General features: G+C 40.9%; 1 protein-coding gene across 2 annotated transcripts in view; it reads left to right on the forward strand.

Moving 5' to 3' along the window:
- The window catches only part of LOC135203163 (transmembrane protein 192-like), a 98,125-nt gene extending 82,735 nt beyond the window's left edge, over positions 1-15,390 (forward strand). For both annotated transcript variants that reach the window (XM_064232850.1, XM_064232851.1), the window contains exon 7: positions 10,535-15,390. In XM_064232850.1, coding sequence (XP_064088920.1) covers positions 10,535-10,655 — 121 coding nt within the window. In that variant the 3' untranslated portion in view covers positions 10,656-15,390. The remainder of the gene's footprint in view (positions 1-10,534) is intronic.
- The last annotated feature ends 323 nt before the right edge of the window (positions 15,391-15,713 follow it).

Here is a 15,713-nt window from a genome sequence, read left to right on the forward strand (position 1 = left end):
CTAAGGGAAATCATTAAGGAAGCGCATTTGCTTTGCCAAGAGGAAAGCTTCGGGTTGCTTAAAGTTAAAGCACATGAAGTGAGAGCGGTAGCTACGTCCTTGGCATTCAGAAAGAATTTGGCCCTCAAGGATATTTTAGATTTGACGTTTTGGAGGACCAATTCTGTCTTTGCTTCGCATTACCTTAGAGACGTCAAGACAACCTTTGATAATTGTCAAACGTTGGGCCTGTACGTGTCCTTAGGTACAGTACTGGGCAAAGGAGTTTCCACCCCATAACCTATTAACATGCTAGGCTATTTTTAATTTAGGTTATAGTATTTTATGGTTGTCTGAGGAGGTTTGTTACCGACTCAGTCTATGAAGTGTTTTTAATTAGTGGTGATTTGTGTGTGTGGTTCAGGTGGTCTAACATTTCCTAGCATGAATGCCCGTGGTAAGAGAGGGCTAGGGTTTCTTGTCAACAAATTGGTCACGTCCAGTTGTCAGACCCTTGTTTTTAGCTTCTTCAACAAGCAGGTCACGTCCTAGTTGGGAGCTACTTAAGTTTAGCAGGCTAAGAGGCAGGACCTACGAAGTCAGCTACCTTAGCAGGTAAGGAACCTAATAGTATTTTAAAATTATTTAATTTTAAAATATGTCGATGTTGCTGTCTTTGACCCGCCTCCAAATGTGTCTATCAGCTATATATATATACCTGCCAGGTAAGTCCATGCATAAAAATGAAGTTTTTATGATAAAACAAAGTTTTCATACATTCAACTTACCTGTCAGATATATACATAGCTATCGACTCCTGTCGTCTTCCCGACAGAATTTCAAATTTCGCGGCACTCCGCTACAGGTAGGTCAGGTGATCTACCGCCCTGCTCTGGGTGGCAGGCTAGGAACTATTCCCGTTTTCTAATCATAATCTCTCTGTCCGCCGGCTTGTATCAACATTGTTGTTACTTCCTCCTGACTAGAATTCGTTTTTCGCAAAGCTTTTTGATCATCTCTCGCTGATATTTGGTGACGTACTTGGATCGTTGTTTGGCATTCGCTATCGTGGACTGTTTTTTGACTTGGTTTTTGGAATTTTGTGAATATGTCTGATTCTAGTGTTAGTTTCAGAGTGTGTGTGAATGAGGGCTGTAAGGTGAGGATTCCGAAAGCTTCGGTAGATCCTCACACTAGTTGTAGGGGGTGTAGAATGGTTGAATGTTCGATTGAGAATACGTGTAATGAGTGTGAGAATCTGAATGCACAAGAGTGGAAGAATCTAACTTCTTACTTGAAGAAGTTAGAGAGAGATAGAGAGAGGAAGGCGGCTTATAAAACCCGCAGTATGTCTGCCTCTCATGATTTACTGTCTAGCTCTGTAGCTTCTTCCCATGATGATAATAACCATTCTGTTTCAGCCCGTTCACATCTTGCTAATCCCTCTAGTTCTGCTTCGGAAATAGCAGAACTTAGAGCTTCCCTCCCGCCCTTCAGAAAATGCAGGAAAAAGTCGCAGCATTGGAAGGTAAGGAAAGTGAATGTGGCAGTGATATTAGTGTCCCCAGTGTAGTGGAGGGGGCGTCTGGTCGTCTCTGCGACGCTCCCAGGCCTAGACCTCTTCCAAGCTCCCTGGCCCGGAGGAGAAGGAAAGTCGAAAGCCGTACTGGGTTGTGGAGAATCCCCAACGATCAGGCGTCCCTTCGGCAGAATCGATCGTATCGACTGCCAAAGACCGCTATAGGAAAAGCATCCTTCGAGAGTGCTTTTCGTCGTCGAGTTCGCCTTCGCCGAGAAGAGGATGGAAGGAGTCGAATCTTTCCCGTCCTTTGAAGAGGAGTAAGAAAGAGCACGAGCTCAATTCGAGTCCCGAGCGCTTCTCAGAAGGAGGAGCACCTTCGGTAATAAAGAGGGCGAGAATACAGTCAGACTCTGGGTCTGGAAGAGATCCTAGAGCGCCTTCCAGATCTCCCTCTCCTAATGCGGAAGATTCCTCAACCAAGAAAATTTTGAAAAATATGCAAGAGCAATTAGCCTTGTTAGTAGGAACTCGTTATAAGGAGCCTACTCGTAAGAAGGATGATAGGCTTCCTATTAAAAGATCTAAATACCTATCTCCTGCCATGGGCGCGACGCATCCTTCAGGGGAGTTGTCGCACAGGCGCCATCTCTGGGGGGGGCGGTGCGCTAGACAGGAGAGAGGTAAGAAAGGAAGCTACTCCTGTCAAGAGTAGGGCGCCAACCAGAAGCCAGACTCCGAGTAGGCGCAACGAGCCAGTACAAGATTCAAGATCTTCAATCAGCGCGCCAAGAGTTACCTGAAGAGGAAGATCCTGTTAGGAGTAGAGCACTTGTGAGACGGAAAGCGCCTACTAAACATCAGACACATGCTAAGGATCAAGAGTATTCGAACGGCGTACTCCTACAAGACACAGGAGTCGTCGGGCCTAGATACTCCTCCCAGGCGCCAGGAGTATTCTGAACTAAATACTCCTCCCAGGCGCCAGGAGTATTCGGAAGCTTATACTCCTCTCAGGCGCCAGGAGTACTCTGCAATTAATACTCCTCCCAGGCGCCAGGAGTATTCGGAAACTTATACTCCCTACCACACGCCAGGAGTATTCTGAACAAAATGCGCCTTCTAAAAGCCAGGAGTATTCGAGGCGCTTTGCGCCTGCCAGGCGCCAGGAGTATTCCAGGCGCGTTACTCCTCCCAGGCGCCAGGAGTATTCCGAAGCTTATACTCCTCCCAGGCGCCAGGAGTATTCGGAACTTAATACTCCTACCACGCGACAGGAGTATTCTGAACAAAATGCGCCTGATAAAAGCCAGGAGTATTCGAGGCGCTTTGCGCCTGCCAGGCGCCAGGAGTATTCCAGGCGCGTTACTCCTCCCAGGCGCCAGGAGTATTCCGAAGCTAATACTCCTCCCAGGCGCCAGAGTACGCTCGGAACTCAATACTCCTACAACGCGCCAGGAAGATTCTAAACAAAATGCGCCTACTGAAAGCCAGGAGTATTCGAGGCGCTTTGCGCCTGCCAGGCGCCAGGAGTATTCCAAGCACGTTACTCCTCCCAGGCGAGATACTCCTACTGTACACCAGGCGCATTCCTCGGAAGAGCCTGACACTCGTAAGAGAGTAAGAGAAGAGTCAGTAGAAAGAAGAGAACCTTCTCCTTCCGAGCCTATCAACCCAGAAGATGCCTCGGAGGACGAAATGAAGGAAGGATCTTCTAATTATAAAGTTCTTTCGTCCCTTTTGTTGGAGGAATATGGAGACTCTTTGACGCCAGCTGCTCCCCCTTCGCCACGCTCGCAGTTTTCAAGCACGAAAGCACTCAAGTCTTCCTCTTTCCTTAAAATGAAGCCTGCCATTTCTATGAGGAGAGCTCTACAATCTCTTGACTCCTGGTTCAAGAAGAAGAAGGAGTTTAGGAAGGACGGTCTTTTGTATGCCTCCCGCTAATCTTACAGGAGGAGAGGAATTTGGTATGAAACGGGAGAGGATATGGGACTATCTCTGTCCGTTTCAGCTGAGTCAGACTTCTCGAGTTTGGTGGATTCGTCGAGAAGGCGCCTTGAATGCAGCGAAGGTTACATGGGGGCTTTCGGAAACGGATCACCTCATCAAGGGACTTTTTCATACTTTAGAAGTTTTTAACTTCTTAGATTGGTCCCTTGGGGTTTTGGCCAAGAAATCTCAAGAAAATGAACAACTCGACCCAGAAACCCTGAATTGCATCCTCGCCTGCATTGATAAGGCTGTTCAGGATGGATCGGCTGAGGTATGCTCCCTATATGGTGCAGGAGTTTTAAAGAAAAGGGCGGTGCACAGTGCTTTCCTCACGAAGGCCGTCTCTCATTCACAGAGAGCCGCATTATTGTTTGCGCCTCTCTCTGAAAACCTTTTTCCCTCACAGTTGGTGAAGGACATCGCGCATTCTCTGACGGAAAAGGCCACCCAGGATCTCCTTAGACAATCCTCAAGGAAGAATAGGCCTGTGGCTAGTGAGGAAAAGAAAGTGGCTCGCCCAGCTCAGAAACAGCCCTTTCGAGGAGGTCTTCCAACTAGACCGATCGCCAGAGGAAGTCAACCGATAAGAGGGGCAGGTCTTCCTTCCGTTCCTTTAAGAATAAAGGGAAGTGAAAATTCTGTCCTCCAGACACCCGTAGGAGCCAGGCTACATTATTTTGCGAAAGCCTGGGAAGACATAGGAGCCAACACTTGGACGATGTCGATTATCAAGAAGGGGTATCGCATCCCATTCAAGGACATTCCTCCCTTGACAACATCTCCGAGGGAATTGTCCGCCAGATACAGGGACCCTATTCTGAGGGATACTCTTCGTCAGATGGTGGAACAGATGTGGGACAAAAGAGCAATAGAACTTGTGCTGGATTGCAACTCCCCGGGGTTTTACAATCGCTTGTTTCTTGTAACAAAAGCCTCGGGGGGATGGAGACCGGTACTGGACGTAAGTGCGCTGAAACAAATTCGTCGAACAACAGAAGTTTCAGCATGGAAACGTCTGCCTCAGTCCTTGCAGCACTGCGGCAAGGGGATTGGATGGTGTCCTTAGACCTTCAGGACGCATACTTCCACATCCCGATCCACCATTCGTCGAGGAAGTACCTTCGATTTATGTTCGAAGGAAGAAATTATCAGTTCAGGGCCCTGTGTTTCGGCCTGTCCACGGCTCCTCAAGTCTTCACAGACGTGATGAAAAATGTAGCAAGGCACTTACATTTGAAAGGGATAAATGTCTCCCTGTACCTGGACGACTGGCTCATCAGAGCCAGGTCTCAAAGCAGTGTTTGGAGGACCTGCGAACAACACTGGAATTGACAAAGTCTTTGGGATTGATCGTGAACCTCGAGAAGTCTCAGATGATCCCCAGCCAGAACGTGGTTTATCTGGGGATTCAGATGATTCTCGGGGTTTTCGAGTTTTTTCCATCTCAAGAGAGAATAAAGAAAGGCTGTGCCACAGTATCGAACTTTCTAGGGAAGGAGCGCACTTCAGCGAGGGAATGGCTGACGCCTTCTGGGAACCCTTTCTCGCTCGAACAGTTTCTTTCTCCTAGGAAGACTACATCTTCGACCGCTTCAGTTCTTCCTAAGAAGAAGTTTGGAGTTGGAGACAGGTCAGCTCTCGGACACGTTTCCAATCTCGGAAGAGATAAACATCATTTGAAGTGGTGGTTGGTTCCATTAAAGGAAAACAAAGGAGTGTCCCTGCAAGTACGGAACCCAAGCCTGACATTGTTTTCAGAGACCGCCTCGGAGGCGGGCTGGGGTGCAACATTGGGACCCAGAGAAGTGTCAGGCACCTGTCGCAGAACAGGTGTCATGGCACATAAATTGCAAAGAGCTCTTAGCGATTCACCTTAGCACTAAAGAGCTTCGAACAACTTAGTCAGAGGAAAAGTCGTGCAGATATTCAGACAATACGAACAGCTCTGGCTTATGTCAAGAAGCAAGGAGGACGCACTCTTTTGCTCTGTACGAGCTGGCACCGGGATCTACTGATTTGGGCGAAACCAAAGGAAGGTAATTCTCCTAACAAGGTTTGTTCAAGGGGAGAGGAATGTGAGAGCGGACAGATTGAGCAGGGAGATTCCAGGTCCTTCCACAGAGTGGACACTCCACGCAGAAGTTCTGTCAGAGCCTTTGGCTCCTTTGGGGGAAGCCTCAAATAGATCTTTTCGCCACGTTCCTCTCCAAACGGATAGATACATTTTGTGCCCTGGTGGAGGATCCCGGGCTTATGCAACAGACGCCTTTCTCCTGGACTGGTCAGGAATAGACGTTTACGCTTTTCCCCCGGTTCAAGATACTGGGGTGGGGAAGTAGTCAGAAAATTCGTGGCATCCGAAGGAACCAAGAATGACTCTGATCGCTCCGTATTGGCCAGCTCAAAATTTGGTTCACAGAGGTGATGGAATGGACAGTGGACTTCCCCAGATCTCTTCCAAACAGAATAGATCTGCTCAAACAACCCCACTTCGAGAGGTACCATCAAAATCTACCCGCTCTTTGCCTCTGACTGCCTTTCGACTATCGAAAGATTTGTCAGAGCGAGAGGGTTTTCTCGCCAGGCAGCAAACGCAATTGCTAGAGCCCGCAGATCATCTACGAGGCGAGTGTACCAATCGAAGTGGGAAGTTTTCAGAAACTGGTGTAGGTCGAAGAAGCTGTCCTCTTCCAGTAGCCTCTGTGACCGAAATTGCAGATTTCCTTTCTGTTTCTTAGACAAAAGTCGCATCTCTCAGTACCAACTATTAAGGGGTACAGGAGTATGCTCTCAGCAGTCTTTAGAAAACAGAGGATTAGATCTAACGAATGATAAGGATTTGCACGACCTCATTCGTTCATTTCGAAACATCTAAATCACTTGTACCTAAGGTTCAAGCTGGAACTTAGATGTGGTTCTTAAATTTTCTTTCATCAGATGAATTCGAACCACTTCACACTGCTTCGTTCCGTAATATCACTAGAAAGTGTTTGTTTCTGATCTCTCTTGCAACGGCAAAAAGAATCAGTGAGTTGCACGCCCTTGAATCAAGAGTTGGCTTTCAAAGGAGACTCCGCAATTTTGTTTTTTCATTTTCAGTCCTTTTTCTGGCCAAAAATGAAAACCCTTCGAATCCCTGGCCCAGGAGCTTCGAAGTGAAAGGACTTTCTAGTTTGGTGGGCAGAGAGCAGGGGAGAAGATCCCTTTGCCCAGTTAGAGCTCTAAATTTATCTGGACAGGAAGAAGCAGTTGGGGGGTTCGCAGAAAGGTCTTTGGTGCTCAGTGAAAGACCCCAAGGAGAGCAATGTCCAAGAACGCTTTAGCCTTCTTTGTTAGAAGTGTTATCACGGAAAAGCTCATAAGAAGTGTCCAGATGATTCTTTTAATCTTCTAAGAGTGGGAGCCCACGAAGTTAGAGCAATCGCAACTTCGGTGGCGTTCCAAAGAAATATGTCACTAAAGAACATTTTGGACACAACTTATTGGAGATGCAACTCTGTGTTTGCATCCCATTATTTAAAAGACGTGCGAGTTACGTATGATAAATGTTTTTTCGTTAGGTCCGTTTGTGTCAGCACAGACGGTTCTGGGTAAAGGAGAAAGCACCATCCTTAAAATTATGTACGGAACCCTCTTGTCGGATTGTGTTCTCTCGGGTTTTCGGTGTATGGGAGTGTCAGTAGTCGCACAGGCGGCCTTCACTTCTCTTCATTTGAAAATCGAGTGACATCTGACTATTAGAGGGGTACAAAAATTTTGTTATTTTTGTATGTATGAGTTTCGAGTTTGTGGTTGTTTGCAAAGAGTTTGGGGATAACTCTAGGCAATCTTTAGAACTAACAAGGGTTAGGATCGGGTGATCGGGATTGGTTGTGTGCTCCTTAAATTAGTGCTGTTGTCATATAAGCGGATGTGCTCCCATTGACAAACGCCAGTTAGGATTCTGTCGAGTAAGTGGAAGAGACCCCATCGACAGATCCACAAGAACTCTTGGCCACAGATCACTATCTCGCTAAGGCTCTTGAGATGAAGCAGACTCCTGGGCAGTAGCCACGAAGTCCCCCCCCCCCCCCCCCCTTTCCATCTAAAAAGGTAGGAACTAAGGTTTATTAATACTACAACATATGTTGTTTTACCTGTCTAGTCAGTTAGTTAGCTGTCTCTTGCCCTCCACCAAAGGGTGTCAATCAGCTATGTATATATCTGACAGGTAAGTTGAATGTATGAAAATGACATTGTTATGATACAATAAAGTTTCATACATACTTACCTGGCAGATATATACAATTGAAGACCCACCCAGCCTCCCCGCAGGAGGGACAGGTGGAAGAGAGATTATGATTAGAAACGGGAATATTCCTAGCCCTGCCACCCAGAGCAGGGCGGTAGATCACTGACCTACCTGTAGCGAGTGCCCGCGAAATTTGAAAAATTCTGTCGGGGAACGACGGAGTCGATAGCTATGTATATATCTGCCAGGTAAGTATGTATGAAAACTTTATTGTATCATAACAATGTCATTTTTTTTGTATACTTACCTGGCATGGTATATATAATTAAATTCCCACCCTCCTCCCCTCAGGAGACAGGGTTCAGAGAAAATCTGACGAAAATGGGAATGGTTCCGAGCACCAGCGCCACGGGAACGGGTTGGCAATCACCTGAACTACCAGTGTACTAGCGGTTGCCGCGAGTTTTGAAAATTCTGCCAGTGCGATAGAGAATATAGCTATATATATACCTGCCAGGTAAGTATACATAAAACTTTGTTTTATCATAAAAACTTCATTTTCAGTTGTTGTTGCCAATTCTTTGATAGTTTTACATTATGAAGCTGCTTATCACCAGAAAATATTGAACAATTTAAGACATTCTGTTTCAGATGCCTTTGGAAGATGAATGCTTGTTTTCTATTATTCTGAACCACATTTATATCTACATAATAGCTCATAAAAGTTTTCAAAATGATTACAAATTTGTTATTTTGGACAATATTCTTTTGAGATAGTATGTATCAGGTTTTTACATGTAAAACATGGGCAAAATTATTTGTTGTAACAGCTGTTAAAGTATTTGGAACATGTTAATATTCTTATAATTAATTCTTGGTTTATTGAATAGCAATTTAGAATGTGAGAAATGTGTATTTCTGGTGATAGAAGTTCACTCTTGACATAGTTCGGAAGTCACATAAAGCTGTTGGTCCCGTTGCTGAATAATCACTGGTTCCATGCAATGTAAAAACACCATACAAACAAACAATGACTTAAATATTAAAACTGCTTTAAGGGGGCCGGCCAGAACCCTTATATATGGGGGTACAGGGCAAAAAATGCAAAGTCATGAAAAAATTCATGGAGCTTCATATGGCAATTGGGAATACATATACGAAATATTCCGTCAAAATTCCTCTTACTTTCGTAGTTACAGGGTAATTAGTTAACGTAACTCAATAAGCCTAAAACATTGATCCGTACAAGAAAATGCAATATTTCTTCTATTATTGTAAATTTTGATAATTATTGTCAAAGAAATTGGGAGAAATGGCATCTATAGACATTCCCCGAGTCGAGAAGGGAGACTTCACTTCAGTCAGCTACCAGGTCCAACCATCAGTGCGAGCACAAACTTCAAGTATTCTACACGTTCGATTTCACCTCTGACATTCGCTTGCTTTTACGTATGTTTATGTATGTTTCGGCAAGAATTTCATCATGCCAATGAGGAAAAGACAAGGAAGACATCTCGCTAATATACAGACGAAGAAAAATCGCTCGAGTATTATTACAGAATATCATAATATACGCGTAGTTAGTGAAGAGAGAGGGGAGGGTTGCGTGTAGTAACGCCCCCGTCTTGCCTGACAGCACACGTCACACTGTGCCCAAGGCTACGATCTTTGAGCAAAGAGATCTTCATTTATGATAAATAACAAAGTTTTGGTTTTTTAATACCCAAAATGGAATATAAAATTCATAATAATCATGATTTATTAAATTGTCTTTGTAAAAAGAGAGTACACCTTCGAGTTTCACCTCTGACATTCTCTTGTATTTACGTTTGTTTATCTTTGTTTCGGCAAGAATGTCATCATGCCAAAGAGGAAAATACAAGGAAAGCATCTCGCTAACATACAGAAGAAGAAAATTCGCTGTAATAAGCCGAGTTAGAGAAGGGGAAAGAGAGAGTTGCGTAGGAAGGAGGGCCCCATCTTGCCTCAAGCAGTGCCCCAGGCTACAATATATGAGCAAAGGGATCGTCATTTATGATTAAATTAAATTAATACACAAAAAAGAAATATACATTCATAATAATCATTATTTATTAACATTGTCTTTATAGAAATACGAAGGAAAACTTTGAACGCCTATATCTCAAAACTATACTTATTGACCTTCAAAATCTATCTTCTCACTTAGTTTTAAAGCTATAACATTGGAATTTGGTATATAACTCAGAAAGAAATTATAGAACAATCAAATAGAGCCCTTTTTTCCAATTTTTGTTTCGTCTTTTTTTTATAAATTTTTTTCTCCTGATTTATAGGGTTTATTTTTTTACCATATTGAAAAATTCACATCTAGCAAAAAAATTACTTTTAGAAAAAAACTCCTCATTCGATTGGAGGTCTACATCAGGTCTATATATGGTAGTAATCCTAGGTCTTAATATTAAATATCAAGGGAGGAGATAGAATTTGAAAAATGGTTATTTTCGTGATAAATCGCCCTGGCGTCACAAAACCGAAGGTTAGAGGCGTATATCATATGCGGTTTGGAGATGTCCCAAGTCACCTTATTAAGTGGTATGAATATCAAAGTCCTATCCTTAAAAAATGGCATTAGCCGGCGGCCCCCTTAATAATTTTTTTCGCAAAAAACCATGTAAAATATGGCCAAAATTTTTCGCTGTAATATATAGCTGTTGAAATATTTGGAACTTGTAAATATTCTTATCATAGTCAGTTCTTGGTTTATTGAGCAGCTATTTAGAACATTACTTATTATAAAAACTGCTTTCATCATTTTTATTTTTTCACAGAGGACCAAGCAATCTTGAATGGGTTCTTGAGCGCCAGGCTGATCTCCTACAGGTTTTGCGGCACAGGAATTCCATTCTTACTCAGCAGATCTATGCACTTACACAGCAAATGCAAACCTGAAATAGCAAATTGAATACTTAATAAGGGTAGGAAAGAGGTTGCCGTATATACTTGTGTCGTTAGTCAGGTACTTTTTGTATCCAGGTGACTGTAATACATGTTTTTATTATAAGTGTCTTTCTAGAGACTTGTGCATTACGCATTTTTGTTGTAATTTAGATGGTACACTCAGTTTACAGACTCCTAGAAATTAATAGGTCAATTACAGTCTTAGGAATTTTTCTTTTTACTAAAAGTAGCCTAGGGTTTGTAACAGGATTTTTCTGGAATATTAGAATTTTGGAGTTTGAATACTGAAGTCATAACAGTGTATAAAAATAGAAATCAGTTCTATTTCAAAGAATTTGAAGTCTTCAGTCTGCCAAAGAGTATTAGAATTTTTGCAGTATGATGTTGGTTTCTGTAGTCTTAGTGAGTGTAGTGCAATCTAAATATTTTGCAATTTCCATGCATTATCATTCTCTACCTTCGTTTCTTTAATTTTAAATAAATAAAAGTCTTTATTTGTATATCTAGAGTTTTATACATAAAATAAAAGTATTTGTATATTCAAAGTTATTAAATATCTTCCTCCTGCTAAGAATTAATGCTAGGAAAATTTGAAAAATGTGCATAAAAGGATAATTGGTAAGGTATTGTTCAGTATTTTATTACATAAAGCAGGTAGGAAGCTCTATAGTCACAAGTACTAATAAACCTACTAATGATTACAGCATTAATATGTAGGAACAGATATATGTGGCTATATTAGTAGGCTAAATTTTAGTGTTTATTTAATATATATCACAATACGCATTTCTTGTACTTCCTTATACGACTGATCTGTTTATTCTTTCATCAGCTTTTCATGCAAGTCTTATCTTCTAGGTGCGTACATTTAAAAATATTGTGTGCATTCTCAATTTGCTTCCAATGTTTGTGTTGGTAGTTTAACAAAGACATAATATACTAGGGATGTTATATATGTTTTATGAATCATTATAATGGGTACAGTTTTCTGTGTCAAAAATGATGACAATGGTTGCAGGTCCACAGTAATATAGTATGTGAGTATATGGTCTTTAATGGATATTAAAAGCTTTCGAACCTTGTAGTAGGTACATCATCATCAGTCAAGTCAAGATGAAGATGAACCTAGTACAAGGTTCAAATGCTTTTAATATCAATGAAAGACCATATACTCACATACTATATTAATGTGGACCTGCAACCACAATCATTATAATGCCAGCATTGTAAATTCAAGAAGTCTTATTTTAAGATTCTTACTGTCTTAATTATGGATGACAAGAATTTCACATATTTTTCATTGTTGGTTGGAATACCAGACATGATTTGTGGTGAAGGAGATGGCAGATAACCTGACATGCATTTTGCTCATGCTCAATTGACATAACCTATTCTGCGTTTCCCTTATAACCAAATAGAGAAAGCAGCCCTTTCCAAATTGCAAGTTTTTAAAAGCTTAATTTTGCATGGTAATGAAACCATGAATAAGCTACAAGATTGGTTTCAGCATGATTATCTTTTCTTGGATTTTTTTTTCACTATAATTTTTTAATTGTGGTAATCTCAGTTGCCTTTAGATTTTTGGCCTAAGTTTGCCTACATGAATGGATTTTTGTCTTGATTTTGGAAAGACAGCCTTGTTTTTAATGAGTGAAAATTTAATATACAATTGCTCCTTATGTAGCATTCCTTGTGCAGTGCATATTTGCAGATATACATTCTGTATAATGACAGACCACACCACTTAGCATGGTACAATAATGGCAACTGTCAAGATTATGATGCAACAAAAGTGCGGTGAACACAAATGTAAACTGCCAAGAAAGAGCACAAATAACATGGCATTCTAATGTTTCTGGAGTCTTTCTTCAGTGGCTTTAGCCTAGAGAGATGCCAGAACCATTGGAAACCAAGGGATCTGGTGGAGGAAGCCATCCTTTTGGGAGCTAGACCATTTAAGAAGAATGATTAAATAGAAAGAACCATTTCAGACAGTTCCAGTTAAGAGATAACATTTCCATCAGCAGTCCAATAGTTTTTGCCCCTGGTTTAAAAAGCTTGATGAAAGGGGTTTAAAAAGCTTGATGAAAGGGAACCAAATAGATAAGCACAGCAGATCAGATCAAGTTTTGATGAAAAACACAGTCAAAAGTGGTGGTTGCAGTCCTAATCGGGAAGCTGGGCATGGACAAAAGGGAGGGACCCAGCTACTTAAGAATAAGGTTAACAACATTGTGACTGGAGGCATGCTATATGTTGTGACCATTAACTTGATAGCAATTAAAAGATTTTTGACTGGACAATCAAAGACACCCGTGTAAACATAAAGAATTAAGCATTAAATAAGTCTCTTTGCCAACAAGAGGCAAAACAGCAGATTTAGTGGACAAGGACAAGTCAATCCCCAGGTGACTGAATCAAGATAGAAAAACTTCCTCGAATGATGCTAAAACAACTAAGAGAGTGTATCTCACTCATGCTGCAATTGTAGAAAGGACAAGGCAGTGCAACATTTGCACGATCATACATCTTCGTCTTTGGAGAGCGAATCTTCGGCTAAGGACGTTCAGTAAACTGCAGCAACATCAAAAGTCACGGCCGTAACATTGAGGCAAGGGCAAGGCAACCAGGAACTGTTATCAAAGGAAAAAAAGCAGGAAAGATCAGTCCAAGCACTAGAAACTACTCTGGCACTGTAGATACACTCGTCCATGTCCCAGAGCACAATGGAAGGAAGGGGACAGAAGACAATCTAGGCGGGAGCAGCACTGACAGCAGATGTGTAGACAAGGCGGAATGTCTGAAAACAAGGTTGTGACCTACACAAAAAGACAAAGCCAAATCTAATGTTGAATGTGGGGGGGGGGGGGGGGGGGGGGGGGGGGGGGGGGTTGTTGTACGAAGCAGCTCTTGAAGCTATGGCACAGAAAAGCAGAGCACAAACATGAAACTAAATAAAAGTATCAAAAGGAAAAGTCCTTAAATAATTGGTGGACATTATTGCACAATAAAAAAGTTGGAATCATAAGCAAATTTCCTTCATTACTGGTATTATCCACTGTCATCTAATTATTCTATCCTGTACATTGTACCACAGAGGATTCACTTTAGCCTGTGCCACTGAGGGTTTATTCAAGCCTGTACAAATTATATACCTGTTAGGGGGTGAGAGAGGCTGCTAACTTGATATAACTTAGTGATTATTTTATTACATTTAAGTAGAACTTCTGAATTTCTGTGAGTTGTCTTGAAGGCTATAAAAAATTGGACATAGTGCATTACAACTGGCATATAAACTTGAAAAATTAAGAGCAGACGGCATAGTTGCAACCTATGCTCTTAAGATAGCACAGGTTTCAGTAACTTTGCTGCTTACATAACCTAATCATTGCATGTAACAATCATTAATTTTGTTGGCCTTGAAGTCTTTGGGATATCATAGCTTTAGCAAAGGATCAAACAAGCAAATTATTACACCACATCTAAAATGGTTATTAGCAAATATCTTGAGATAAGCAGTGTCACTGTTCTCCCAGACACCGGAAATTCACCATGCCAAGTGTATTGCCCATAAGTAGTTTCTTAACTTTGCGATAGGCATTCAGAAATCTTCCAGTTATTCCAACCACTTTTAGTCTTACCCATCCCCAGTCTTTTTGTTTTTTTTCCAGGTCAGTGTGAGATACATTTGCAGTGTTCTCACATTGGACAAAAAAAAATTAGGCAAGATAGTGTTTGTGTAAGATTTTTTTTAGAACAATTTTAGTTCACAACTAACATATAAATCTTCAATTTAGTCTACAATGCTTACTTTACAGATTAGTAACACGTGATAGCAGAAGAATAATTCTGTAACCTCGCATCATTGCTCTCTTTGCCTAGTAACCAGTGCTTTTAGCCCCTCACGACAGTTACATCAATTCTGAGTTTGCAGTGATCTCTACCTGTTAAAAAATCAAACTGTATGCTAGTGGCTCTCGATGGTTTTCCTTTTAGAGTGTTATTTGTTGCCTCATTTTCCCTCTCAGAAGTTATATTTTTCAGCTTGTATCAGAATACCTGTACAGTTTAAAGTCTTGGCATTTTAGAATCTTGTCGTATATTTTTTTTTTCTAGTCCTGTCTGTGTACGTCATCTGTTCTGGATGCTAACTGTAACTTTTTATGATGGATTGTTAGAACTATTATGAAATCCTTTAAATTCACCACCTTATTTTATTTTGTAAATTAAATTGTCATTTACCTTTTAATATGTGCCACTGCATTGAAATAAATGATTCAGTATCAAGAAATAATTAAGAACAAATATAAAAAATATATTTGCTTTTGTAGCTTATTTTATACTGTATAGTATAACTGAATTTTGTAAGTTACTTTGTACAACCTGACTATACTAATATTTTTGAAATCTTTATATTACCATTTAAAATCCAAAAGAAACCTAATACACATATGAAGAAACCTATTTTATATATGTGAACACATACTGAGTAATTAAAATGACAGAGAAATTTAGGCTTTCTTGGTAGGTAGTGACAGATATGATGTACGTATAGTAAATGCTGTCATTAACTCATTTGTGTGCTATTGTATGTAAAGAATAAATGGCTGTGATTGTTTAGTCAGGCTTGTGCATTCCTGAGCTGGTTCAAACATATATTTTGATAATTGAAAGAATCACCAATTTATTGTGTAACGATGTTTCCAAAATAAATTAAATTTTTGTACTTAGGTTACTTTTTATTTTCATCTCTAAAAATTAACACTCACATTTACTGTGCGTTTTTTACAGTTTCTATGAAGTTTGATCCCTTTCTGGAAATATACTCTTCATTTTGTTTTGATATTCCTCAAAAGTGGGGTAGGCGAGAGGAGGAAAAACAAGTTAGATGGAATACATATAGCCTGTGTGCCTTCAGTATGCTTGAGTAAGGTGTAATGGACAAAGCCATAAAAATGTACATAATAGAAATTTGGTTTTTCAAAAGCATACATATGTAAACATATTTCCCTTAGTCAAAATTTACTCATATCTTTGCTGCAATTAACT

This window comes from Macrobrachium nipponense, chromosome 33 (assembly GCF_015104395.2).
Source record: "Macrobrachium nipponense isolate FS-2020 chromosome 33, ASM1510439v2, whole genome shotgun sequence".
NCBI lineage: Eukaryota > Metazoa > Arthropoda > Malacostraca > Decapoda > Palaemonidae > Macrobrachium > Macrobrachium nipponense.